A 22,637-nucleotide genomic window follows, 5' to 3' on the forward strand; every position below is an offset into this window, starting at 1 on the left:
CTTTCTGAGGTGCAATTAATTTCCAATTTTATTTAAAATTTTATATTCATCCTATCTCTTACACTTACATAAGGAAAAAAAGCTTCTTAGGAACTTTCATTCTCTGACAAATAATGATGTATTTTAAAAAATAGTGAAAAATCCACAGGAAACTTTGCCTTGTTATATTAACTACAGGTAACTTGCAAGAGCGGGATACTTCAAACTGTGTTGCTTACAATTAAACAGGAGATCAATCATTACACAATAAAATGCTGGTCTCCTGAGTCCAATTCAAGGGGCTTACTCGTTTGTCTAGTAGTAACCCTGATTGTCATCATATCAGCCAGGTGGAACAAAGACCCTATCAAGAAAGGATCACAGTTAAAAATGAAAAAGAAACAAATATCTGTGTGATACCTATCTTGCACAATTGTATGCAACTTCTATTCCAAATAATTTATAAAAAGAATATGTGCTAGTTGTTTGAGATCTGTAAAATGGCAACTTAGCTGGGAAGTGGAAATGGGAACTATTCACCATTTCTCATCAGAAGCAGCAGAGGCCACCACACAAAATTAACAGGCAGCAGCTTTAAAACAAACAAAAGCACAGGTGTTATCATATCCTACATAATTGTGGGACTAATTGCCACAGGTTTCAAAACCAAAGGCAAAAATAAGTTGGGAAGATAATTAAATAAATGTATCAAAGAAAACTCCATCAATGGCAATTAAACTTGCTAGTCAAGATGCAATTCCTTCATCCACGAGTTCCTAAATGAGTAACAAAATCTGGGAGACACTAACAACTGGAATCATCCTTCCAAACTTGTCTTGTTCTTGCACTCCTAATCTACTTCTGACCACTGTCTTGATTAGACAAGTTAGATACTTTGGTTTGAAACAATACAAATGCTCTTATCTTTTTAATAGCAAAGAGGATAACAAAACTTCTTATCACTTCTAGAAATTGACTCCACTTATGGCATGGTCCTGGCAGCAGCCTACAGAGAAGTGACAGGTACTTGAATGAGATCTCCTCTTTATATTAGCACATGTAAACATATTAGTTTAATCAAATTTGATGTAATTTAGGTTCACACCACAGATAAAGGCGTAAGTCTCAATTAGTCTAGGGACTATTTTGACTTTTTTTTTGCCCTGCCTCCTTCCCCCTCCCTTGTTTGGAGGAGCTGCAAAAACATACCCTTAAATAAAATAAGTAAAAGATAGAATAGGGATAGCCCTGTGGCTGTCACCTCTGCATCTGATGTACAAAATCAATCCTGGAAAAAGCTGAGGTTTTCATAGTAAGTGTTTGATCCAAAAGGTCAGCTGTATAGGCAACAGTATTTTGGATAAGAGTTAAGAGTTCTTACAATTTTTCAAAAGTTCAGTTTGAAATAGGAATTCTTGTTAATTGCTTTTAAGCAAGCATACTGACAGCACGATCATGCTCCCAACACAGAATTTTAATTCTGGTGCAACTGGTCTCCTAGATTCAAATAGGAGTTCCTATTTCCATGTTCCAGGCAACATGAAACAATCAGTTTATGACGAGATTTAGATTAAAAGCTGCGGACAATTATGCTTGACTTTCTGTGAGTCTAAGATTAAAAAAAATAAAACTACTTTAACTTTGGTTTAAACTTCACTGCAGGTTATAATAATTTTGGAACCTCAATTTAAATATATTTAATTACCTATATATAAATGTCTCTTCCACTCTTGCTCTAGAAGTAGGATGCAACTAGAGAAAAAATTGGATTGTTGGATCATTAATCAGCATGTCAATATACTGATATCCCTGGGAATAACCTACTGTTCAAAAAATATAGGCTTTCATAACTTCATAAATAAATTCAACGGCAGTTTAGGCTTTTGTTCCACTGTACCCTTTCTCTTTCAGATAACAGAGCTTCCAAATATGTCTTCTTTCCCACTTAAAAATAGCCTACCGGATGTAAAAGCAAAGTGTGAAACAAAAATTGATTGCTTTTCAAAATATATAAATAAATCCAGAGGTACATGAATGAATGCAATCGTTGTTCCGTGGATTTTATCTACATTACCTTTAAGACAACACTAAAAATCAGCATTTGTCAGGCTCAAATCAAATATTTATTGTAACACAGAATTGGCCTATAGTAACCCAATCCTCATTTTCTGGCCTGCTTCCCGTATCTTAATAGCACTACAGTCTCTCACTATTACAGAGACTTTCCATACAGAATCACGTGTAAAGGAGCAGTTCAGTTCCCTAAAGACCAGGTTTCCAGTTTAGAGGCCCAGCACATCTTTTATTGCCACACTGATAACAGTTCCGTGATTAGGTGAATCAGTCAGGCTGCCCGAAGGAAACGCATCTTGTGGTTTCTAAGGGAGAAGTGAAAACAGCAAGACTGAAACTCATCCAGTCTAGAAGATACCTCCATTGGACTTCATCACTCAGATTTCGGTAGGACTTCTCTACAACGTACAACAAACAACCTGTTGCTACAGTTACTAAATTCACTGGGACATGAATCATCGAGGCACGTTCATTCTGCTCTGCTGACTTTGAAGCTTATATTCCTAGCGATTAGAAGGATTCTTGTTATGAAAGATATGATGCAATTCCCACTCATAAAAAAAAAAAAAAAAAGGAGTGTTTGGGTGCTCCTGTACTTACCTTAACTTTTGATTTGCTGATATTGCCAAATACAAAGGTAGAAATTGTAACTACCAGGCAGAAAACGATAGAGATGACTAATTTAATCACATGGTTTTTATTCAGTTTTATAGTCAGCAACAGAGGTTGCAAATAGTAAGGGAAGGCAACACCAGGAAGTATGTGACTTTGGGAGAAAACAACCAGGAAAAGTTGTCAAAATGCCTAATAGTCAGGTTTTTTTAACCTGCTCAGTTTCTGTTGCTCTATTCTTCTCACCAGGAAATGCAAAATCAGATTGGAAACCTCTGAAAGGAAAAATAGTTGCTTAGAGTCAATTGTTGAGGGCTTTAGTCAGGGAATCCTGCGAGCCTCCCGCCATTTCACCAGTTAAAAGTTTTGAGAAACTTTCCCTGTCCTCACAGGCAGCCAGTCTGACTTTGTATTTGCTTTCTTAAGAAGTCCTATCTATCTCCTACTGTCCCCCCTGGTGCTGCAGAAGCAGCAAAGGATGTTGGAGCATACCGCTATGGGAAGAGCCAAACTTGGTGGCTCAAGGTACATAGTCAACACCTGTGTTTCCTCAGTGGAAGCACGCATGCCCACCACTTCCAGGTTCTAGAACCTCTGACACACTTATGTCCGATACACCTTCATCTACTGTGTACTGGTATACAAAGCTGAATACATTGAATGATCTTTTATTTCTCTTTTAGCCACGAATGGAAACTGTCAGGTTTCAGAAGAACTGCAAGGAGAGAATGAAGGACTTGTAGGCCAGGCCCTTGCCCTAGGCTTCCCAGGCAAACAAATATAGTCTCCTTCACCTCTCCTGAGAAGCTTAACAGCCTTGCTCTTCTGCCTCTGGTGACCAAAATTTTTGATCTATTCTATTTTAGGATGGCCCCAATATAGGAAGGGAGGGGGGAGATTTCAGCATATCAGTATCAATCTCTTATATGTGGCTTCAGAGAAGAACTTGACTCAGTCCACCTGCTCAGATATTCAAGGAACCCCAGAAATTAAGTGATGAGAGATGAATGCAATGCTGAATGTTCCACTCACACATCTCTAACACTAAAAATAGGTGAAGTTTCAAGGGTACCCCTTAGTGCTTCAGCTTTCTCTTCTAAGATCATGTTACACACAGGCTGAAGGTAATTTTCAGTAAAAACACCAAGAATCTTCATCTTTACGATTTGTGCAATACTTAAAGGAAATGAAAGTACAGGTCTAAAGAATGAAACACATGTTGCAGAGAGAGAAATCTCTCCTATCTTGAGCAATAGCACAAATGTTTCGTTATTGTGGAAATGCAAACTTGGACTACCATAAGTAGGCAGAAAAAAAAAAAAAAGAGAGATGGCAAATGCTGGGAGCAAATGAACAAACACATGTCTGACTACTTTCGTGAGTGTTAAGACAAGAATTGGTGGGAGGAAGAATTGATGAACTGTCACAGTATGACAAATAAGACCTCTGTTGGATGTATTGATTCTGAATAGAGAATGACTCATGGATCTACTTAATTCTTGCTTCATTTACAGATGGTAAAGTACTTGAACAAATCACAGATGCTGCCAAATGAGTCAAAGAAAAAAAATATTCATTTCCATGCATGACTTTTTTTGGGTCAAATTTATTAATAACTGCTTGTTTTGCAAGACAGCTCGTATAGTAGAGCTTATATTTTGTACCAAGTATCACTATCTCGCGAATTGTGTAGTTGATCTCTCGTGTGCATATTGCACAGTTAAGACAGACTTGAAGACTGGGAAAAATTACCACATGAAAATCTGAGCATATGTGTATGCACAGGTGTTAATTTCTTTGTGCATTTTGTGGCCTCAAGATAATTTTTAGTAAGTGGAACTCAGGAGAGAAAGTTTTACTTAATATTTTCCCCAAACACTATAAGCTCCAATACCTTTTTGCCCTCTTTTTTCATCACAGAGGATTTATAGGCACAAGAGATGAGATTTCAAGGAAACAAAATTATGTTTCAAAATTGATTTGGGTCACTAACCCAAGAGAATGATAGGTCATAGATGCCCTGTTTTGAGTTTCGGGTTTTTTTCCCCTCTTTTTTAACTTTAACTTAATTTGAGGAGTTATTATTTTTGTCTTGATATTTGTCTTTATATTTGGAAAACAAGCCTTGAAAATGTGAATAAAGTGCGCACCAAAACAATGGGTCTGAGCTCAATTTACAAAGCATAATTCCTTAAGGTTCTTCAACTATGTGGCCACAGTTGGGGCATTTTTTTTTTTAAATTTGACAACATAATTCACCATTTTCCTATCTCCCCTATCCTGATGAAACTTTTTTCTCACTTCCAGCTTTCCCTTCAAGGCTGCAACCTCTCTCTACCCATTCTTTTCCATACTGCTAAAGTAGGCAGGGAATCCAGGAATAACTACTACAGAACCACTAGATAACTGAAACTGCAATATTAATATTTATCAAGGGGATTCAAAGTTTATTTTTAAAATATTTAACATATAGAAAACCAAAATGCAATAATCTGTTCACACATTATTACTATGCTACTTGAGACTACACAATTCGTTTAGTCAAAGAACCCTTCTCCAATTCAGAGAGCAGCCTCCACTCAACAAGTCTGCCACTTTTCCCCTGGAAGAGACAAGAAACAGCTTGTCCTGTCCCCTCTGCCTGTCACAGAGCACCCCCAACTACAGCAGTCACAGCCTGTGAGAGGTGCAGGAGGGCAGGTCTGGTGGCTTTCTTGGCAGAAGCTGCTGCAGGCAGGAGGCGTGGTTGGGGTGGCATGCCAGCTGCTGCCACCAGACTGGGACGGGATGGGAGGGGACCAGCAAGGATCTGGCTTCCTCAGCTGTTCTACAGGCCTACTGCAATTTACATGGGAATTATATGAACTTATGTAGTCCTTTTATAGAAATGCTGATTAAGTTTTGGAGCAACCACTTTGAACTATATGCCAACAGCAAAAACTATTCTTTTGTGCATTGTCAGCCTAAAGGAACTCAATCTGGAACTATTTTACCGATCTTTTAGATGTCTGAGTTTAATATAAAGATTACAGAGGGTAAAGTCAGGGCAGAACTGACCCCAGCTGCCAAACTGTTTAAAGAAGGGAATTGTGAGTTAGCTTTGATCCAACACACATATGAAATCTATATTCAGTTACATCTAACACCAGATGGGTACAACTAAAGAAGGAGCTGGCTGCGTACCTCATTTACAATACACCAATCTCGAGGTAAATTAAAAATAATGAAGTACTCTTTAAATTGCACTAGCTGCTTGTGTTCCCTCAACCCCCTTCTCCCCCCTGCCCCACCAGCCCTTACAGTCTATGGGTAGCTGGAGCACAGCTCATCCTAGTTCCGTCGCTCTTCTCCCGCAAGCAAAGCAAGATGCTCCAGAGCCTAGACATCCTGCTTGGACTTGGATTCCCCCTCACTTCCAAAGAATACTTCTACATAAAATTGTGATAAACAGGAAAAATACGTTTAAAAATCATGTAACAGTTTGTGTTTAATAAGAAAACAGGACGAATAGCTTGTGGAAATTCCCTCTCTTGACCTTTACAAGGTGAAAGGTGGGGGTTACAGCAGCAGAGGAGAGGGAGTACCAATGTCATTGTGCTGGCTAAGGATTTATGTAATTAGATACGTCTGGAGGAAAGTATTAACCCAACCTCACGATACCGCCTGAATCAACTTTGCTTAGTTCAACTGCAAGGACATCTCAGTTTATAACTACCATGTTTGCAGTACAAACAGTGACTGACTCATCAACGCGAACACACATACATCAGGTGCAGTCTTAAACAGCAGCAGAATACACAAAACACTGGAAAAGACAAGACTGAATGATTTTAGACTTTATGGGAGTTTGTTTCTATTGTCTGGATTATATAGCAAAAATAATTTCCCTTCTATGATATCTTTTAATTAGGGGTCAACTTTAATGTCTAATTTAAAATGCTGCAGTGAGGAAGCAAAGGGTTGAAAAGAGGTGCTGGCTCATGTCCAGCATTGTAGTTTTACAGTCACTGCGTGTGCAGTGACTTCAAAACAGATTATCTCACCATTCCCTAGCCCTCAAAAATCTTTGTTCCCACCCTCATGCTACCACCTCTTTTTGTCAGTAATTGATGCAGCCACATGGTGATTTGTACCAGGAAACAGACCTAGTATAAAACCAACCTGGAAAAAAAGCGGATTGTAATTACAAACTGAACGTGTCACATCCAAGAGAAATTGCCACAGAATATTCCTGTAAATCTGCCAAGTCAATAATATTCATGATGATCTGCTAAGTAAGTGCTGGCTGTGCGGACTAAAGTGGCCTGGGGGCTACTGGAAGTCACACATCTACTTTTCCAGAATGTCAGAACACTTCGGGGATTTAATGAGTAAAAATCATTCCCTCAACTTCTGTTTTTTTTCCTTCTCTTCTCATCCCTCAAGGTACTCGTGCCTTGTCTACACAAGCAAGCCCCTACCCAAGATGCCTAAGGAATGCCTAAATGACATTATAAATGTTAGGATATTGAAAAAGAAAGGAATATTTTATCAATGTTTTCTTATTTTAATGATATGGCTAAGAATTACCTAGAGTTGGTCTTTAGCAAAACAGTTACAGTTCTTAAAGCTAAATCGCAAAGTGGAACAGTATTTTTTGTTCAATTTAAATAGAGACTAGAATGCATTTAAATTACCCTAATATTGTCACATAAATCTTCAGCCTTCTCCTGTGTTTAACAATGCCTCTTGCTTTGCTACTCTTTCTAAAGCACAGAAAGAACATGGTCCAAAAAACCTAACAATCTGCACACAGTAACACTTACAGTATGTTACAAATGGAGAGCAACAAACTGATTTTCTCTGCATACTAAACTATACACTGGAACAGGAAAGTTTATAAAACAATATCCTGACTGGGTCTAACAGCTGCAGTGATGAACCTTTGAAAAGAGCATAGACTGACTCTCACCTGGAGACTAAAAATAATTTAGCTTTTTGACATGTAAAACACGGGTTGGGCAGCTTTTAACACAGGTCCTTGGAAACAAGGCTCCTTTATTTTTCTCTCTCAAGTCGAACAGCAGAGGTCACTAAGGAGTCACAGCATGCCACTCTTCAAAATGGGCCAGTCATGCTGTCCTAGCCAGCCAGCTCGACCTGGGCATCCATCACCCTTAGCTTTTTTCCATCCTTCGTGCGCTGCCACCATTTCTCCTCTCCATCCTCTCAGTTCTGCACTATGTTTCCCTAGGTGCATTGAAGAGTTTAATAAGGCAGGCCATGAATGCCCCAGACCTGACACTCTGCATTTTTCATTCTTCTGCCTCCACCATGAGGACAGCAGCCTCCAAGAGAAGATGTTTTGTGGCAGAGTCAGCCCTCAAAGGAGACACTACAGCATTCAGAGAGGTCAGCACGGGGGACAACTTGGCAGCAACACCACTAACCAGGAAAGCAACACATGCAGAGATTTCTGGGGCCTTCCCTTCCCTCAGATGGAAGAAAAGTTTGGAGACAGAAGAAAGCATTGCTCTACTTTGCGGGTTTGGGTTGGTTTTTTTTTTTTCTTTCTGTTTTTAGCAGTCTTGAAAAAGAGAGCAAGAAAACAAGAATACATGCTTCTTGTCAGAGTATCCAAAATAGGAACAAAGACGCAGTCCTCTCCTGACATGTTACAACACAGGAGTTCAGTGTCATGGAGAAAAAAAACAGGATTTGCTAGCATCCAGCCTGATCTTGCATTTAAACAATGTTTGCAGTTGGAAAAAAAAAAAAGTAAATTCAATAGTTAATATTGTAATAGTGTATAAAGACATCTATCATAAAAAATAATTTAAAACTATATCAGTCAATCCAGGAAAAAGGCTTTAGTAGTTCATATGTCAAGAAGAGTATTTCTTTTGAGCAGTGAAGGAGCTATTTTGTTGCTCAGAGTGCAAATATACACTTCCCATGCCAAAAAAGGTACTATGCAGCCAGTGAATATCTACAGATAATAAGGCAGCAGTAATGGGCATGTGCGTCCTATCTCATGTAATGACTCCATACTCTCAAAAACAGGATCTAAGTAACAGGAGCAGCAAAAGACTAGCTTGTGGAAGCTCCAGTGATTAACATTTTTTATGCATGACAACATGCAATAATAATTAGCAGCAACGTATCTCATAGAACAAGTAAATTTTAGCTTAGAGAATCTTACTCTGGAGGTAAGATGGGGCAAGCCCAAGTTACTGTTTTGTTGTGCAGAAGGAAAGGCAGATCTTCCTATATACCTGGGACTCAAGAGACATCTGATGTGTATCTACATGGAACAACCTAAATGGGAAGTTGATGCCTCCATACTGGAGCTCCCTGGCATCATGGATCCTAAAGTCCTTCCATTACAGCAGAAGCTAAGCAGGAACTCAAAGGCAGTTTACGCTGTTCAGCATGATAATACCTCATAGTAAGATTTCTGATCAGAATCAGCAGTAATTATCCTGCAAAACCAGGCTAGCTCGTTTCTCCATTGCTTCCAGCTTTTACAGAACATCCAGGATCCTGTTCAGAGTTCCCACACTGGGTCAGGCACGCGCTGAGGAAGGTTTGTTTCTGTTCCCCTTCAGCAGCACAGATCTGTCTTTCTAAGCCTTAATGTATTGTGCCACTACGTGCTGCCTGTGATTCTTCTCAGATAATCAACACTTCCTCCCTGATCCCATGCAAACATCTTGTAAACTTCCTTTTCTATTTTCATAGTAAGGAAAGTACCCTCTTTGTGAGCCAGTATCTCATGAAACTTCACTGCAGCTCTCAAACAAACATCTTTCAGCAAGTTTACCTAACCTCCCTAGCTCAGCTGCTTTTATCTACATATATGAAAGCATATCCTGCTTCTTAAGAATAGTTTTAAAGTAGTTCTTGGCACAAAAACTTATTTCTTGTAATTGCTAGAAGTAAATGACTTCCTTTATTATCAAGCTCTTTTTTATAAATTAGTTTTAATTTCAAGAGCGTGAAAATTTAAATTCTGGCTTTGGAATACATCTGAGCAGCTACTTCATTATTCCTAATTTAAAGTAAATATTTGACTAACACAAAAAACAAAATCCAACCTTAAGCCGTTTCTTAGTGAAATGCTAAAGGGGACTGCCAAGAATCCTCAAAAATAGGTATCGGTAAAAAAAGCAGGATTATTCTTCTCAAAATTACCAAGTGGAAAGAACTGAAGCCAGTCTGAGCTGCCCTTGTAAGAACAGGAATTAAATGCTTAAGGCAATAAGAAGCGAAATAAAGTTTAAACTTGTACAGGATGTAGTTTGAACTAAGTAAGGGGTTATTTTAAAAAGAACGCTTACCAGCATAACTATATTAGACTAAATTTTCTATTTGGTAGATTTACTCTGCTCCCCAAAATCCCTATTATTATGAAAACATATACACTCACACAACGTATATCTTAATAATGTTATTATCAATAACTTAGTTGTAACTATGAGCATTGCATACGTGGGGAAATTTAAGTATGATTTTTTACAGCTAATACAGTAAAATATGTAAGAAGAACCACCTTCAAACTCATCATTTTTCGCTTGTGAAGTCTAAATAATACTTCGACCTTCATTATAACATGTGCTACAAAAATGTTTGATCAGTTTCTCAAGAGAGTAAGTAATAATGAGGCACTAATTGTTTTACAATGAGCCTAAGCATACACAAAACTCCTAATGAATATTTAACCAGCACTTACATTTTCACACTGCATCCTTCTGGGTTTTATGTGGGAAACATTGAGTCCATCAATAACAATATCAAACGGAAGTCGATTTTCCACAAATGTTTGAAAGGCTTCAAATTCCTGAAATAAACAAACAAACAAACAGAGGGGATGAATATGTTGAGTTTAACAGAAACAGATTCCATTCAGTTTTTATTAAAAAAAGAAAGAGAAACAAAGCCTAAATCTTCCACTTTTGCTTCGTTGGCTACATTTCACGTCTTTACTTGTGTATTTGCTAAAACAACCACAACGACAACAACAAAAATCTTTAAAAGCCAGAAGTGCTACAGTGGATACTTCCAATATAATTTTAAATTACATCACAACTGAAACCCAAAGCTTTACAGAGTCGTCCAGTTTTTCAAAGTTATAATCCAAACTGTACACTTTATAAAGATACCCGCTATAGTCATTGTTACACAACAGCTGCAAGCCAAAGCAACTTTACATACCAGTAGACTGTGACACTATCACTTAACTCTTAACATTTCCAAATGTAAAAGAAGCATTTTATTTAGTTTCTCTGCAAGAATTCTGAAATCTCTGAATGCCAGTCTTTGGATAACAGACCTATATTTAAATGAAAATGCACTTAGAAACACAGCCCTCCATTTGTGAGAAATACACATCTTGAAAGCTAGTAAAACAAGGAACTTTCCTACTAGGTCAGAAATGCAGCGATTGAGCAAACCAACAGCATCTATCCAGTTTTTCCAAAAGAAGGAAAACCACAATTGCTTTAGGCTTGAGACGCCGTAGGAGTGGAACAAAGTAATAATAAAATCTTCAGGAATACCTCCCTTGATTTATGAGGAAAGATTTAGTGCTTTTAGCAGACACTTGCACTAAATTTCTATTTCCTGCTTCTGACTGTTTTTAATAGACACAGGAACCCTAATCCATCCTGATGGGTAGTGACCTGGTTTCATAAATTACCTTTCTAGTAACAGGTAAGACTTATTTATCAGGTAACAGAGGTTTCAACACTCCAAAGCTATAAATGAACTTTCATAGAAACTCAAAGCAGTTGCAAATTTCATGCTTTCTGCTCAAAATTCAAGATGCACTTTTCTAATCTTGCCTTCACTCATGTCGCCATATAGCAACAGATAAGTCTGAAGAAAAAACATGCCCTCAACACCCAAAGAAAAACCTATACAGCATTTACAGCTCTTCCTCGCAGAAAGGAATGAAAGAATTTATTTGTCCAGAAAATACATTGCTGTCAGGCAGTAACAAATGATCACCAACTTCAAATTTAGTCACAATGCTTACGACAAATTAATCTAGGAAAAGCGTTACTTGTATTAAGAGTACAAACCAACCATGTGAGATGAGGTGTATGGTCAAAAGGACACTGACAAGAACACAAACAACACAGGGTTCATCTAGCACCACCAGAATCAATTGCCTTTTATGTGATCTTTCACTTCTCCATGGCTTAAATAAATGTTATTATTGAGAAAGTATAAAAAGCTGGGCAAGAAAACGATCATCTCAAACAAAAAGAAATCACTGGCACTTGTGAAGTATTTCGTCCTGCCCCCCAGCCCCAATCTCAATGTATTTTATGTAGGTGAATAAATATTCTCATCGTCATCTGACAGGGACACCAAGACACAGAAAGGAAGTTACAAAAGAGGAAAAACAAATGCAAAATCAAACAACAAGGATGCCTGACTTCTGGGCTTATGCCACCCAGTGGTCTTCCCCATGGTTCAAAATCAGACAAGTCATCACTGTAATACTGGACGGCCATCTGAAATGTGGGAAAGATTAAAAAAAAAAAAAAAAAAAAAAAAGGAAAACACATACAGACCAAATGAAGGTAAAATAGGAGAGTTTTGAGACAAATATGAGTGAAAATGGAAAAGACAAAAGGAAGCGGAAGCAGATGAAAATGCATGGTAAACAATCCAATAGAGATAGAGTATTATTTTTCTAATGCCAACAAACACCAATGTTATTTGAAGTAACATGGTTACAGTCAAGTAGACATTCTTACGAAGTATAACGTACACGTAAGCTTGTCTTCAAGGGCTCTGTTCAATATAAAACAAACACTTGGTGGAGAATTTTTAAAGTGGTATTTTATTTCAAGTGACAATAGTTTTGGAGCAGTTCCTGGATGTATGGGTTTTGCCTGACGGGCAGAGTAGAGTAGCAGTTCGGTGGGTCAGCGCTCCCCTCTGCCCACTCTTTGCTTGGCTCCCTGTCCTCTCCAGGCAGGGCAGATGGAGGAGACGCTGCCAGGAGGGTCCTGCTGAGAGGCACCAGGATAGGCTCAGCACCTCCCGGAAGCCAGCTCCTGGCTCTCTGGGGTTTACTTTTGAAACTGGGGAGAAGCTGCAGCCTTTTCAGGGTCATTCCCTTGGCCACTCCACCTTTCCCAGCCATCTCCTCCTGGCCACATCTCCTACTCCTTTCTCAAAAGGTGCCCGACAGCATGCCTCTGACAAGACTCCCAGATCTGCTCAATTGTTCTGCCACACTACCAGTAAACTGTCTGCAAGGCAGCAGGGAGAGAAAGTTTGCTGCCACAGGAGACATCCACACAGGGAGATGAGGAGTTAATAGCAGAACAAGTGCAGAAGACAAATGGCTCAGTTTAATTTATGTCATCAAATACAGAAGACTCCAGTGAAAAGCCTTAGACAGACTGAAAATCCCCAAGGATCTGTTCATTTTCTTCTCACCATCCACATTTCCCCAGCAACATGAGTGCTCCTTTCCTTTTGCAGAAGAAAAATACATAAAGAACCACAGAGAAGATGCAGGTCTGCTCCCCTGGGAGACAGTTTTTGAGTCGCCATATTTCCCATCCTCTCTGGACACAGGAAAGGAAAAGGGCGAAGCCCAAGAATAAGCAGCAGGCTATGTAGTACGAAAGGTTATTCAAACATACACAGACTTATGCTATAAGAGAGCAAGTATACCATTTGAAGGATGCTGATTTTTTCAAAGACCAGGATTTGTCTGGATTTTACTTACAGACACAGTAATAAAGAGATAATTCACCCATGATTCTCTGAAGATATTTCCCTCACTAGCCAACTGTAGTAAGAAACTGAAGATCTTCTTTATAAGCAGTAAATGAAGTAGAGCACAGCTACAGCTAGGGTACAGCTGATCAAGAGAAGCCAGACACAATAATCATCAATGCAGTTCAACGAGGACGTGCAGGTTGGTTTAGGCAAAAAGACGTGAGCTATTCAGACAGGCTTCCTCTTCCAAATGGAGAATGCAACGTGTGATCTACGTACAGCCCTGTGTATGCCACAGGAACATTTACATGGAAACTTCCTCCTGAACATGAGAAGAGGCACTTCTGATGAACCCTTGCAACATGCCAACAAGTAGCAAAACATATCTGTCTCGGTAAGAGCACTGAAACAAACACGGCAAACCTTACATTTAGTTTGTAAGGGACAAAACTTTAAAAACACATTCAGCTCTGAACGCTCGGGAGGTACAGAGAAGTGTTGCAATACAGGAAGGCTGTTGCCTCACTGCAGAGTCCCCCAGCAGCCCAGGCTCGGAGGGAAGACCTAGGCTCCCTGCCACAGGAACACGCACAGTGCCCCAGGGTGTGCACGGGAGGCTCCACCAATATCCTGTCTCACACCACCTACAAAAGAAAAGGGAATTTTAAAAAACCCACCTGATTTCATCCATTGCCTAGCTGGGAAAATAGGGGAATGCCAACTACGCAACTGTTAGAAATGATTCACCACACCTTCTAATAAGAAAACTTACCTTTGCAAATGGACACCACGCTGACTAAATCAATTTGGAAGTAAGAGCCAGCCATAACAAACCCATGATGGAATTTATCTTGACTTGAAGAATTAAAGATATTTAAAATAATTTTTTGTGTAACCACTAGCGTGTGGGTGGCTCAAGTCCATTCATATCTTGGCTAAAGCATAGAACAGTCGCATTTTTTTGGTATTCCACACCAGCTGGATGACTCATGTGCTATTTTATACGGGCATGTACTGGGGCTGCCACAGAAAGAGGGGTTTCTACCTTCTCCCTTCCTTCAAACATTCAGTCCTAGCTTTGCCCCCTCCTCTACCTACACTTACACACATCTACATCTACACACACATTTGTTGGCAGAAGAAAGACTTAACGGAGCCAAGATGAACTCAGCCACTATAACAGTCATTAGCCCGCACCAGTCCCCCTGTTCAGGTCACAGCACGAAGGTTTGTCCTGGCCTGAAACCGCAGCCAGGACACAGAAAAGGAATGAGACTGGTAGCAGGTGAGACAACTGGGATCACCTTTTCCCATAGGTAGCCCTGACTACGCTCACTGACTGGATCGTGAAACTACAACTTTTTATGAGATTTATCGCTCAGCCTGGAGTATTGCAGCAAAACAAGAGTCAGAGGCTGGTTTTTAAAAACTGAAGTATAGGAGTTATTGTTTGAAAAAGAATAAAAGAAAAAAGATTGGTTTTGCTATTTGAAACCATTCATTTAAATTATTATTTTTTTTAAAAGTGTGACCTCAGACTTCAAAAGTCTGGCTTACACAGCCAATAATACTTGAAATAACAGTAGTAATAAATCTGAAAAGAGGTCTTTTTTCTAAGAGTATTAATACTATTTCAACTTCTGTAAAAACATTTAAAACCAGAAATGTATGTTTTGCTTCCAACATCAGTGCACACGCAGACTATAAGCCTTAAAAGCACAACAAAAAGAGGGGAGGAATTAATTGTTAGTATTTACAGATTTACTATGTTAAGTATGATAACATAGAAATAAACATTACAATTGAAGACAAAACAAAGAAAACATAGCTAAACAAGCATGTCCTTTGATAAGAGCAATGAGAGTAACTGAAATGAGTATTTTGAAATAATTTTAGTGTCTGTAACAGACCTAAGGGTTTGACAAGTTTCGTATCACAGAAAGGTTAGATCATTGAGCATTTTTCTCCTCAAATCTAAATAGGAAATACAGCATGGTATTTCTCAAATTCTTCAACAATCCAAAATGTCTACTGATCTAAATGCCCAAAACCAAAGTAATATAACATACAAAGGAGATACAGGAGCAAATCCATAGAGGACTTTTAAATACAAAAAAAGGCTATTATGCTCATGCCAACACATGGAATTTGGAAAAAAAAAAAAGGTGTGGGGGGAATTTAAAAAAAAAAACAAAAAACAAATCAACCCAACCAAAACCTATTAATACAATTGCAGAAAAGGCTACTTGTCACTTCTGCTAAACAACAAAGTTTATGCCCACTCATCAGGAATGGTGGAGAGTCACTAAAGTCCCATTAAAAAGTGCAAAACTACAGTATTCAAAATACATTGTTTCCAGAAGCATTCACAATAGTTTAAGCTTTATTGAACAGAAAAAGTAGGGCTTTCCCTCTCCATATTAAATGACAATATATTCAAGTGCAAGGAAAGAGCAAATTCTAATTAACAGAATATTATACTGCACTTCTGCAACTCTACCCTTATTATCAAACAGGGTGTTTTTCAACACCATAAGAGCAGCTTTTAGAGAAATGAAAACATTCACTTTTTAACAGTTTCATAAAATACAAAGTGATGGGGGTTGCTTTGTTTTCCACAGTTTCTTGGTATCAGAAGAAAAACAAAGGAATGAGCATTAGAGTGTGAGAAATAAAATTCAGCTGTCAAACTGAAATCCAGCCAATATTTTTTTTTTTTAAAGCGCCTTGTTGGAGCACTCTTAAATCTATTTCTTGCTATGCCTGAAGGGTTTGAATATTTCCCCCACAGTTTCAAAGCTTGGAAATCCCCTTCAAACCCTCATAAGCAGGAAGGCTTTTCTCAGTTTTGTGTATCGTATCACTATGTACTCTGGATTGTACGCAATTTGTTTGTCCTCTGTTACATGCTTCTAGAGTTAACAAATAACCCAGAAGTCACAAACTCCTGTGGCTGTAGCCTTCAGGGCTGGCATCACGAACCGGAAGGTGCTCACTCACAGGCACATTGACAGCCCGGCTGAGATGTGCTCTGTGTTGCCTCTTCTTCGTAGTCCTCCGTCAGCAGCAGGCAGTGCTGTCACGGGACTTGTTCCTGCCTGCCTACACCAGGCAGCCCCAGGTCAGTCAAAAGGTCCATGCAAAACCTGGACCTCAACAATCCAGGCAGCGCAATTCTGGGAGGAACAAGCAGTTTGTGCTGCTATCCTCAGTGGAAAAACACCCTCATCTTTGCAAGGTTGCCATTGTAAGTACAAGAGCATAGAAATGGACCATACCAAGCTTTCTTTTAAAAGAGACGAACAAACAAAACCTTGCAAAGGCAGAAATATTTTGAATTCACAGTGCTTTCAAAATTAAAAATACTATTTTGGAACCTTTTCTTCTTAGGGCAAACCACCTAACAGGTTGCTAAACAGGGGACAGATTGACTTGAATGCATGCTTAAATACAATGTAATGGGCATTACAGAAAGACAGTGGAATAATAAAAAGCAATGCATCATGCACGTCATAGAAAAGACATTGTCCCAAGTGAGTGAGGCAGACCAGCCTCACTTAATTACAGACAGTCCGTAATACCCATGTGGAAAAATGCTACATGAATATCAGACAGCCAGATATACCTCCATGCGGCTTTCTCTGCTATGCTGGTACAAGCGGTTGAAGCAAATCTGAACAAGGAACTTGTCTGGCTGAAAAAACACCCACAAGAAAACAAAACATTGTTTTTTCATCTAGGTTTGTGCCCTGCTTACCATGGCGCTGTGCTTACTTGTTTCCTGGCACACTTGCAGGGGCCAAAGGGAGCAGGAATGAACAGCTGGCAGGGTGGTAAAGCTACTTATGCTAGTTTAAAAATCACACTGCCACCAAATGCTTATGCTAACTAATATTTGCAATCTCAAGAGAAACAGCAACTGTTCTGGGGGACCGGATGGCACCACATGTTCTACCCCTATTTTAATATTTCTAGAAACAATCCAGAGCATTTTAAACCTAGGCAGCCAGCATCTGTGTACGCTGTAATATGGTTGAACCAGTCACTAAAAATTGTGCAAACCTTCTGGAATAATATGATCTGATAGACTTTATTGTGCACACCTTTTGCAAAAGAGTATCTCTCAAAATTCTTTCTATGTGTCAATGAAAAAGTAGGTAAAACAGAACCAGATGTCACTAACCAGATTTTCAAAAAAACTAACACAAGACTTCATAACAAGCTGAACTAGTTATAGCATTTAAAAAAGGCAGAAAAGAAAAAACAAAGGGTCATGCTAAAAAATTAGCAGCATCTTTCAACGTTCTGTACTAATTCAAATATATATGAAATATTTTACAGATATTTAGGAAAGAGGATGGCACAGAAGAAGCCAAACAAATGACAAATACAAAACCAAATTAAATTTAGCATCAGAAACAATGCATAATATAGGAAGAACGCACTTATATTTTACATATTTCTGGAGGAACTGCAATAACTTAAATGATCATCATAGTGTAATGAAAACATATGCTAAAATTGCTGATGTTCTAAAACAAATCTAATCAAATCCTAAGAGATAAAGCATTGGCTAGATAACATGAAATTATTATAACCAGTTAAGCTATTCCCATTACCACAAATTATAATGAAGCCCTGTATTAGACAATTCCACATAGGCACCTCCAGCATCAGAAGAGTCTGTCTTTGACCACACCTGGAGACCAGCTCCTCAACTTAGAAGGACATTTGGTAATGAACCAAAGGACCAAATGGTAAAGGACCATTCGATAATGCTTAAATTCCAAGAGGTAACTTTTCAAAGCGTCTTAAATCAGTATGTGCTCACACTGATTTCACTTTAGAAGTATTATCACAGAACTTTGCAATATTCAGAGACAGCAAACACTTTAAAAAAGGATGACAGTGTATTCAGTCTGCATTATGTAAACATGTCTCAAGATCCTTAGTGGAATGCATGAGCTGCAAGTAAAGGACTGTGTATCCAAGAGGTTCCTGATAAAATAATCTCTTTAAAAATACTTTTAAAAAAGCTACTCAGATGATTCATATTAGTTTAATTCTTTAGTTAAAAGTTACTATTCACACTTCGTATTTATGATTCTGTCTGCCTCTGTGATCAGCTAATGAACAGGTAAAAAATATTTTATCTAGGTATGCCATTCTTAAACCTTGGTGAAATTCTTCAGTTTCTTCTATTTACCTCAATTTCTTCTTATACATTCTAGATAATGCAAGGACAATACAGATCTGAGAAAAATCGGTGCATCAGCAAACCATGTTTATATTTTGCTTCAGATAATGTACATCTTCAGATGATGTACAGTGGAAATAAGTTAAGTTAGCAACTGGTGTTCAAAAAAAAAAAAGAAACATTAGAATCAGATTATTCTTGGTTGATTGCACTAACTGGAATATGAAGAATGTATCATGTTCAGAGAACTTCCAAATACAGACATGACAAAGTAGTAGTTTAAAAAGACTGTGAAGGCCGATGAAAGAGGTTTAGACAGTGGATTGGATGAAAAGAGCATTCTTGTGTTGCAGGGAGGTCTAATTTTGCTGCATAACCATTTGATGGCAAAGGAGGCCAAGGGACCTGAACAAAATCCCAACTCATTCCTTGCCATATGAATTGAGAAAAGGAGTACTGTGGACCACCCCAGAAGATCTGACCCACCCCCAAGAAAGATTCTCTAACAGTGAGGTAATTGGGGGAAAGAAATATGCAGTGAATTTATGATGTTTTCATCTAGATCTATTTCGTGCTGCTAAGGAAGCAGCTAAGTCTTTTATCCTCCTGCCAAACGACTGTCTGTGCTTCTGTTTGCTTCCATTATCAGAAGCCTCTAGGGTAAGGGAAGATGCAAGAGAAATCCTAGAAAAATTCCAACTGCCTTTGTCTCTCACCACCCATTTCCCATTCAGTCAACCCTCTTCCCCTCCTTTTCCTTCCTCCCAGAAGTTCTCTCCCCTCTAGCAGATCATATCACAAGATGAGTGAAACATCCACCCTGAATTAAATGGGGGCAGGAGGACAGAAAGTAAGCAGGATAAAGGCTGCAGCTTGGGCTGTAGTGCTGTCAGACTTTGAGTGCTCTACTACTGCAGTTGTCTCAGTGCCCACTATAAACCATTACCTGTCTTTGTTTTGTGCTTACTAGACCTCCAAGATTGAGCAGTGGATCAAGCTCTGAGGCTAGCGTTCTCTCAAGCCACCGAACTAACTCCAGTTCTAGCCCAAACACTGCAACTGAAACAAACCCACAGATAATCCTGAGCCCCACTTCAGTCAAGTTCTCCTCTGTCTGTGTGGATGTTACAAGATCTAGCAGCAAACTTGGCTCTTAAGGCGGGATTTTGCACTACTGAATACTAACCCTATCCTGCCTGAGTCCAGTGGACCATATTTAGCAGAGCTCTGAAGAAAAAGAAAAAAAAAGAAAAAAAAAGAAAAAAAAAGAAAAAAAAGCCGTTCAACCTTGCCTGCAAATTTTGTCTCATCTTTGTAGGTTTTTTCCCTTGAACTACAACTGCATATTTTCACCATCCAGGAGCCTTCATGCTTGATATCAGTATATTTAATTCTAATTGCAATACTAACTCTATCCTTATCTACAAGCTAACGACCGTATCCTTCCTGTAACTAAAAATTATCCACAAGGCAACAATACGCTTTGTCATCAATCTGCTCTTCTGCAAAACTGTTCAGCACTGGCCATCCTATAATCAAACGACAGCTATAAGCAAGTTTTTTGATCTGTGTTGTTGCAGACTAGGTAACACATTTGTCCTTACTGATGCCACCTTTAATTTAATGCTCTAGCCTAACCACAGCCATATTAAGTAAGTGCTTCAAGTATTTTAACTCTCAAATATCAACTAGTCTTACCCATAGCCCAACACAAACATGTACCCAAAAGGCTACCAATAAGCCCTTCGTCTCCACTGGCATTAGCTCACACTCATAGAATCATAGAATCATTTAGGTTGGAAAAGACCCTTGAGATCATCGAGTCCAACCATCAACCCCACTCTACGAAGTTCTCCCTTACACCACATCCCCTAACACCGCATCTAAACGAGTCTCAAACACATTCAGGGATGGTGACTCCACCACCTCCCTGGGCAGCCTATTCCAGTGTCCAACCACTCTTTCTGTGAAGAATTTCTTCCTAATGTCCAGCCTAAACCTACCCTGCTGCAGCTTGAACCCATTCCTTCTTGTTCTATCACTAATTACCTGTGAGAAGAGACCAGCACCAACCTCTTTGCAATGGCCTTTCAAGTAGCTGTAGAGAGCGATGGGGTCTCCCCTCAGCCTCCTCTTCCTCAAACTAAACAGTCCCAGCTCCTTCAATCGCTCCTCATAAGATTTATTCTGCAGGCCCTTCACCAGCTTCGTTGCCCTCCTCTGCACTCACTCCAGCACCTCGATATCTCTCTCGTATTGAGGTGCCCAAAACTGGACACAGTACTCAAGGTGTGGCCTCACCAGTGCTGAGTACAGGGGGACAATCCCAGGGACTCAATCCTAATGAACTTGTAAGACTCAACAATAACTCAAGGTCTTCAGCACTTGCTGTCCAAAACACTAATCTCCAAACATAACACTTTCAGGACTTTCTAGATTCAGCAATAACAGGTCCTACCATCCTGAAACGCCAGCCTACCTACTAGCCAGTAAGTCATACCCATCCAAAAATAAGTCATAACTTGCTCATTTAAGCCAGCCTCAGTATTCGTCCTACTCTTGAGCCTCCTAGAGAAAAAGAAGGAAGAAAGGGGCGGGGGGGAAGACAAAAAAAAAAAAAGAAAACATGAAGAAAAAAAAAAAAGCAAGCCCAGAAATCTCTACCATCTTGAAGCCTAGACTCGGCCCTAATCCTAACCGTAACTACAGCTCACCACCCCTATATCCCTCCCCAGAACTAAAAGAAAGCTTTCAACCCATGCTGACACCAGCAGGATTTTCATCCTGCCAGCACGGTTCTTGCAGAAGCTAGCTCTGAATCCAAGTGCTGTCATTTTAAACCAAACCCTAGCAAAGTGACCCACCCAGCTACCGAACCAACAAGAGGACTTTCAGTCATTCCCACCTGAGAAGAAACCACAGGAACTGTTCCTGCCCAAAAGAGTCCCCATCTCAGTGCAAGGGGCTTTGCAGCATTCAGCAACATGCCAAATTTTTGCACTCCTACTGTAAAGGACAAACACTTAACTGGAAATCTGATCCCTTTGCTGCAATGTGGCACGAATCTGGGAGGGAAGGGGGCACATGAACCCACAGGAGAAATTCCACCCAGCCTTCTCCTTCCTTTCTCCCCTTAAACTTCTTTGCTCCCTAGCAGTGACAGGAAGGAGGTAAATGGTGCACATAGCCTGGGCTGTGGCACACACTGTGCACACAGTATCAGCTGTTTGCTGGGAAGGGCTTTTCTCCTCCTCAGGCCCTGATCTTCTCAGGAGACACTGCAAGCCTAACTGAATTAACTATCCCTGTCTTTCTCTCTGAGGTCAGGCAAAAAAGCCGTGACATCCAGGTACAACGCTGGACAACCATAATCACCTGTGCATCTCAGGGCACGTAAGAGTAGCTCACCTTGGAAACAGCTCAAGTGCAGGCAATTTTTATCTGACTTTGACCACAAGCTGAGAGTCAACAAAGCAGGTAGAAGAATGAGAAGATCACCCTGGGAGTTGGAAGTGAAGGCTCTGCCAGATAGGGTTAGGGCAGACTGTGTCAGACACAGTTTTCGTAAAGTTTGGAGTACATAGACTTGTTGGAAATACTACTCCATTCAGAACAGGACTGAAGTATACCACATAGGGCTTTGGGGCAAATCATGGAGTTGGGAAACATGCACAACATACGGAAGGAGAACCAAAGCATTATAGAAAAGAAAAGGCATCAATCTAAAAGAGACAGAGCTTTATTTTCAAGGCTTCTTGGAAACAGCACAACCTCATTCAGTTGCAAAAATAACACAGAGATGAATGGGTCACTTCCTCTTCTCCCTCCAGTCTCTTATATTCTGGAAGAGTAAGTAAAACCCCTTTACGCACTTAGCCCAGACCTAGCGTGGGGACTTTACATGCCCACAAACCCATCTCTTCCTGCCTTCTTGACAGCACATACACATCTCCCATGTGCTTCCTTCCCCCTGCACAACAGTCCTTTCAGGCTTATCAGGGGTATGAAGTGGCCAGAAGGGAATGAAATGTACTCATTTGCATTTGAATTA

The 22,637-nt window shown here is 39.6% G+C and overlaps 1 protein-coding gene across 4 annotated transcripts in view; it reads right to left on the bottom strand.

Annotated features, from left to right (window-relative positions):
- PRORP (protein only RNase P catalytic subunit) overlaps window positions 1–22,637 on the bottom strand; it is a 53,784-nt gene that overhangs the window by 19,229 nt on the left and 11,918 nt on the right. For all 4 annotated transcript variants that reach the window (XM_063332769.1, XM_063332766.1, XM_063332767.1 and 1 more), the window contains one exon: window positions 10,376–10,483. In XM_063332769.1, coding sequence (XP_063188839.1) covers window positions 10,376–10,483 — 108 coding nt within the window. The remainder of the gene's footprint in view (window positions 1–10,375; window positions 10,484–22,637) is intronic.

This window comes from Chroicocephalus ridibundus, chromosome 4 (assembly GCF_963924245.1).
Source record: "Chroicocephalus ridibundus chromosome 4, bChrRid1.1, whole genome shotgun sequence".
Taxonomy (NCBI): domain Eukaryota; kingdom Metazoa; phylum Chordata; class Aves; order Charadriiformes; family Laridae; genus Chroicocephalus; species Chroicocephalus ridibundus.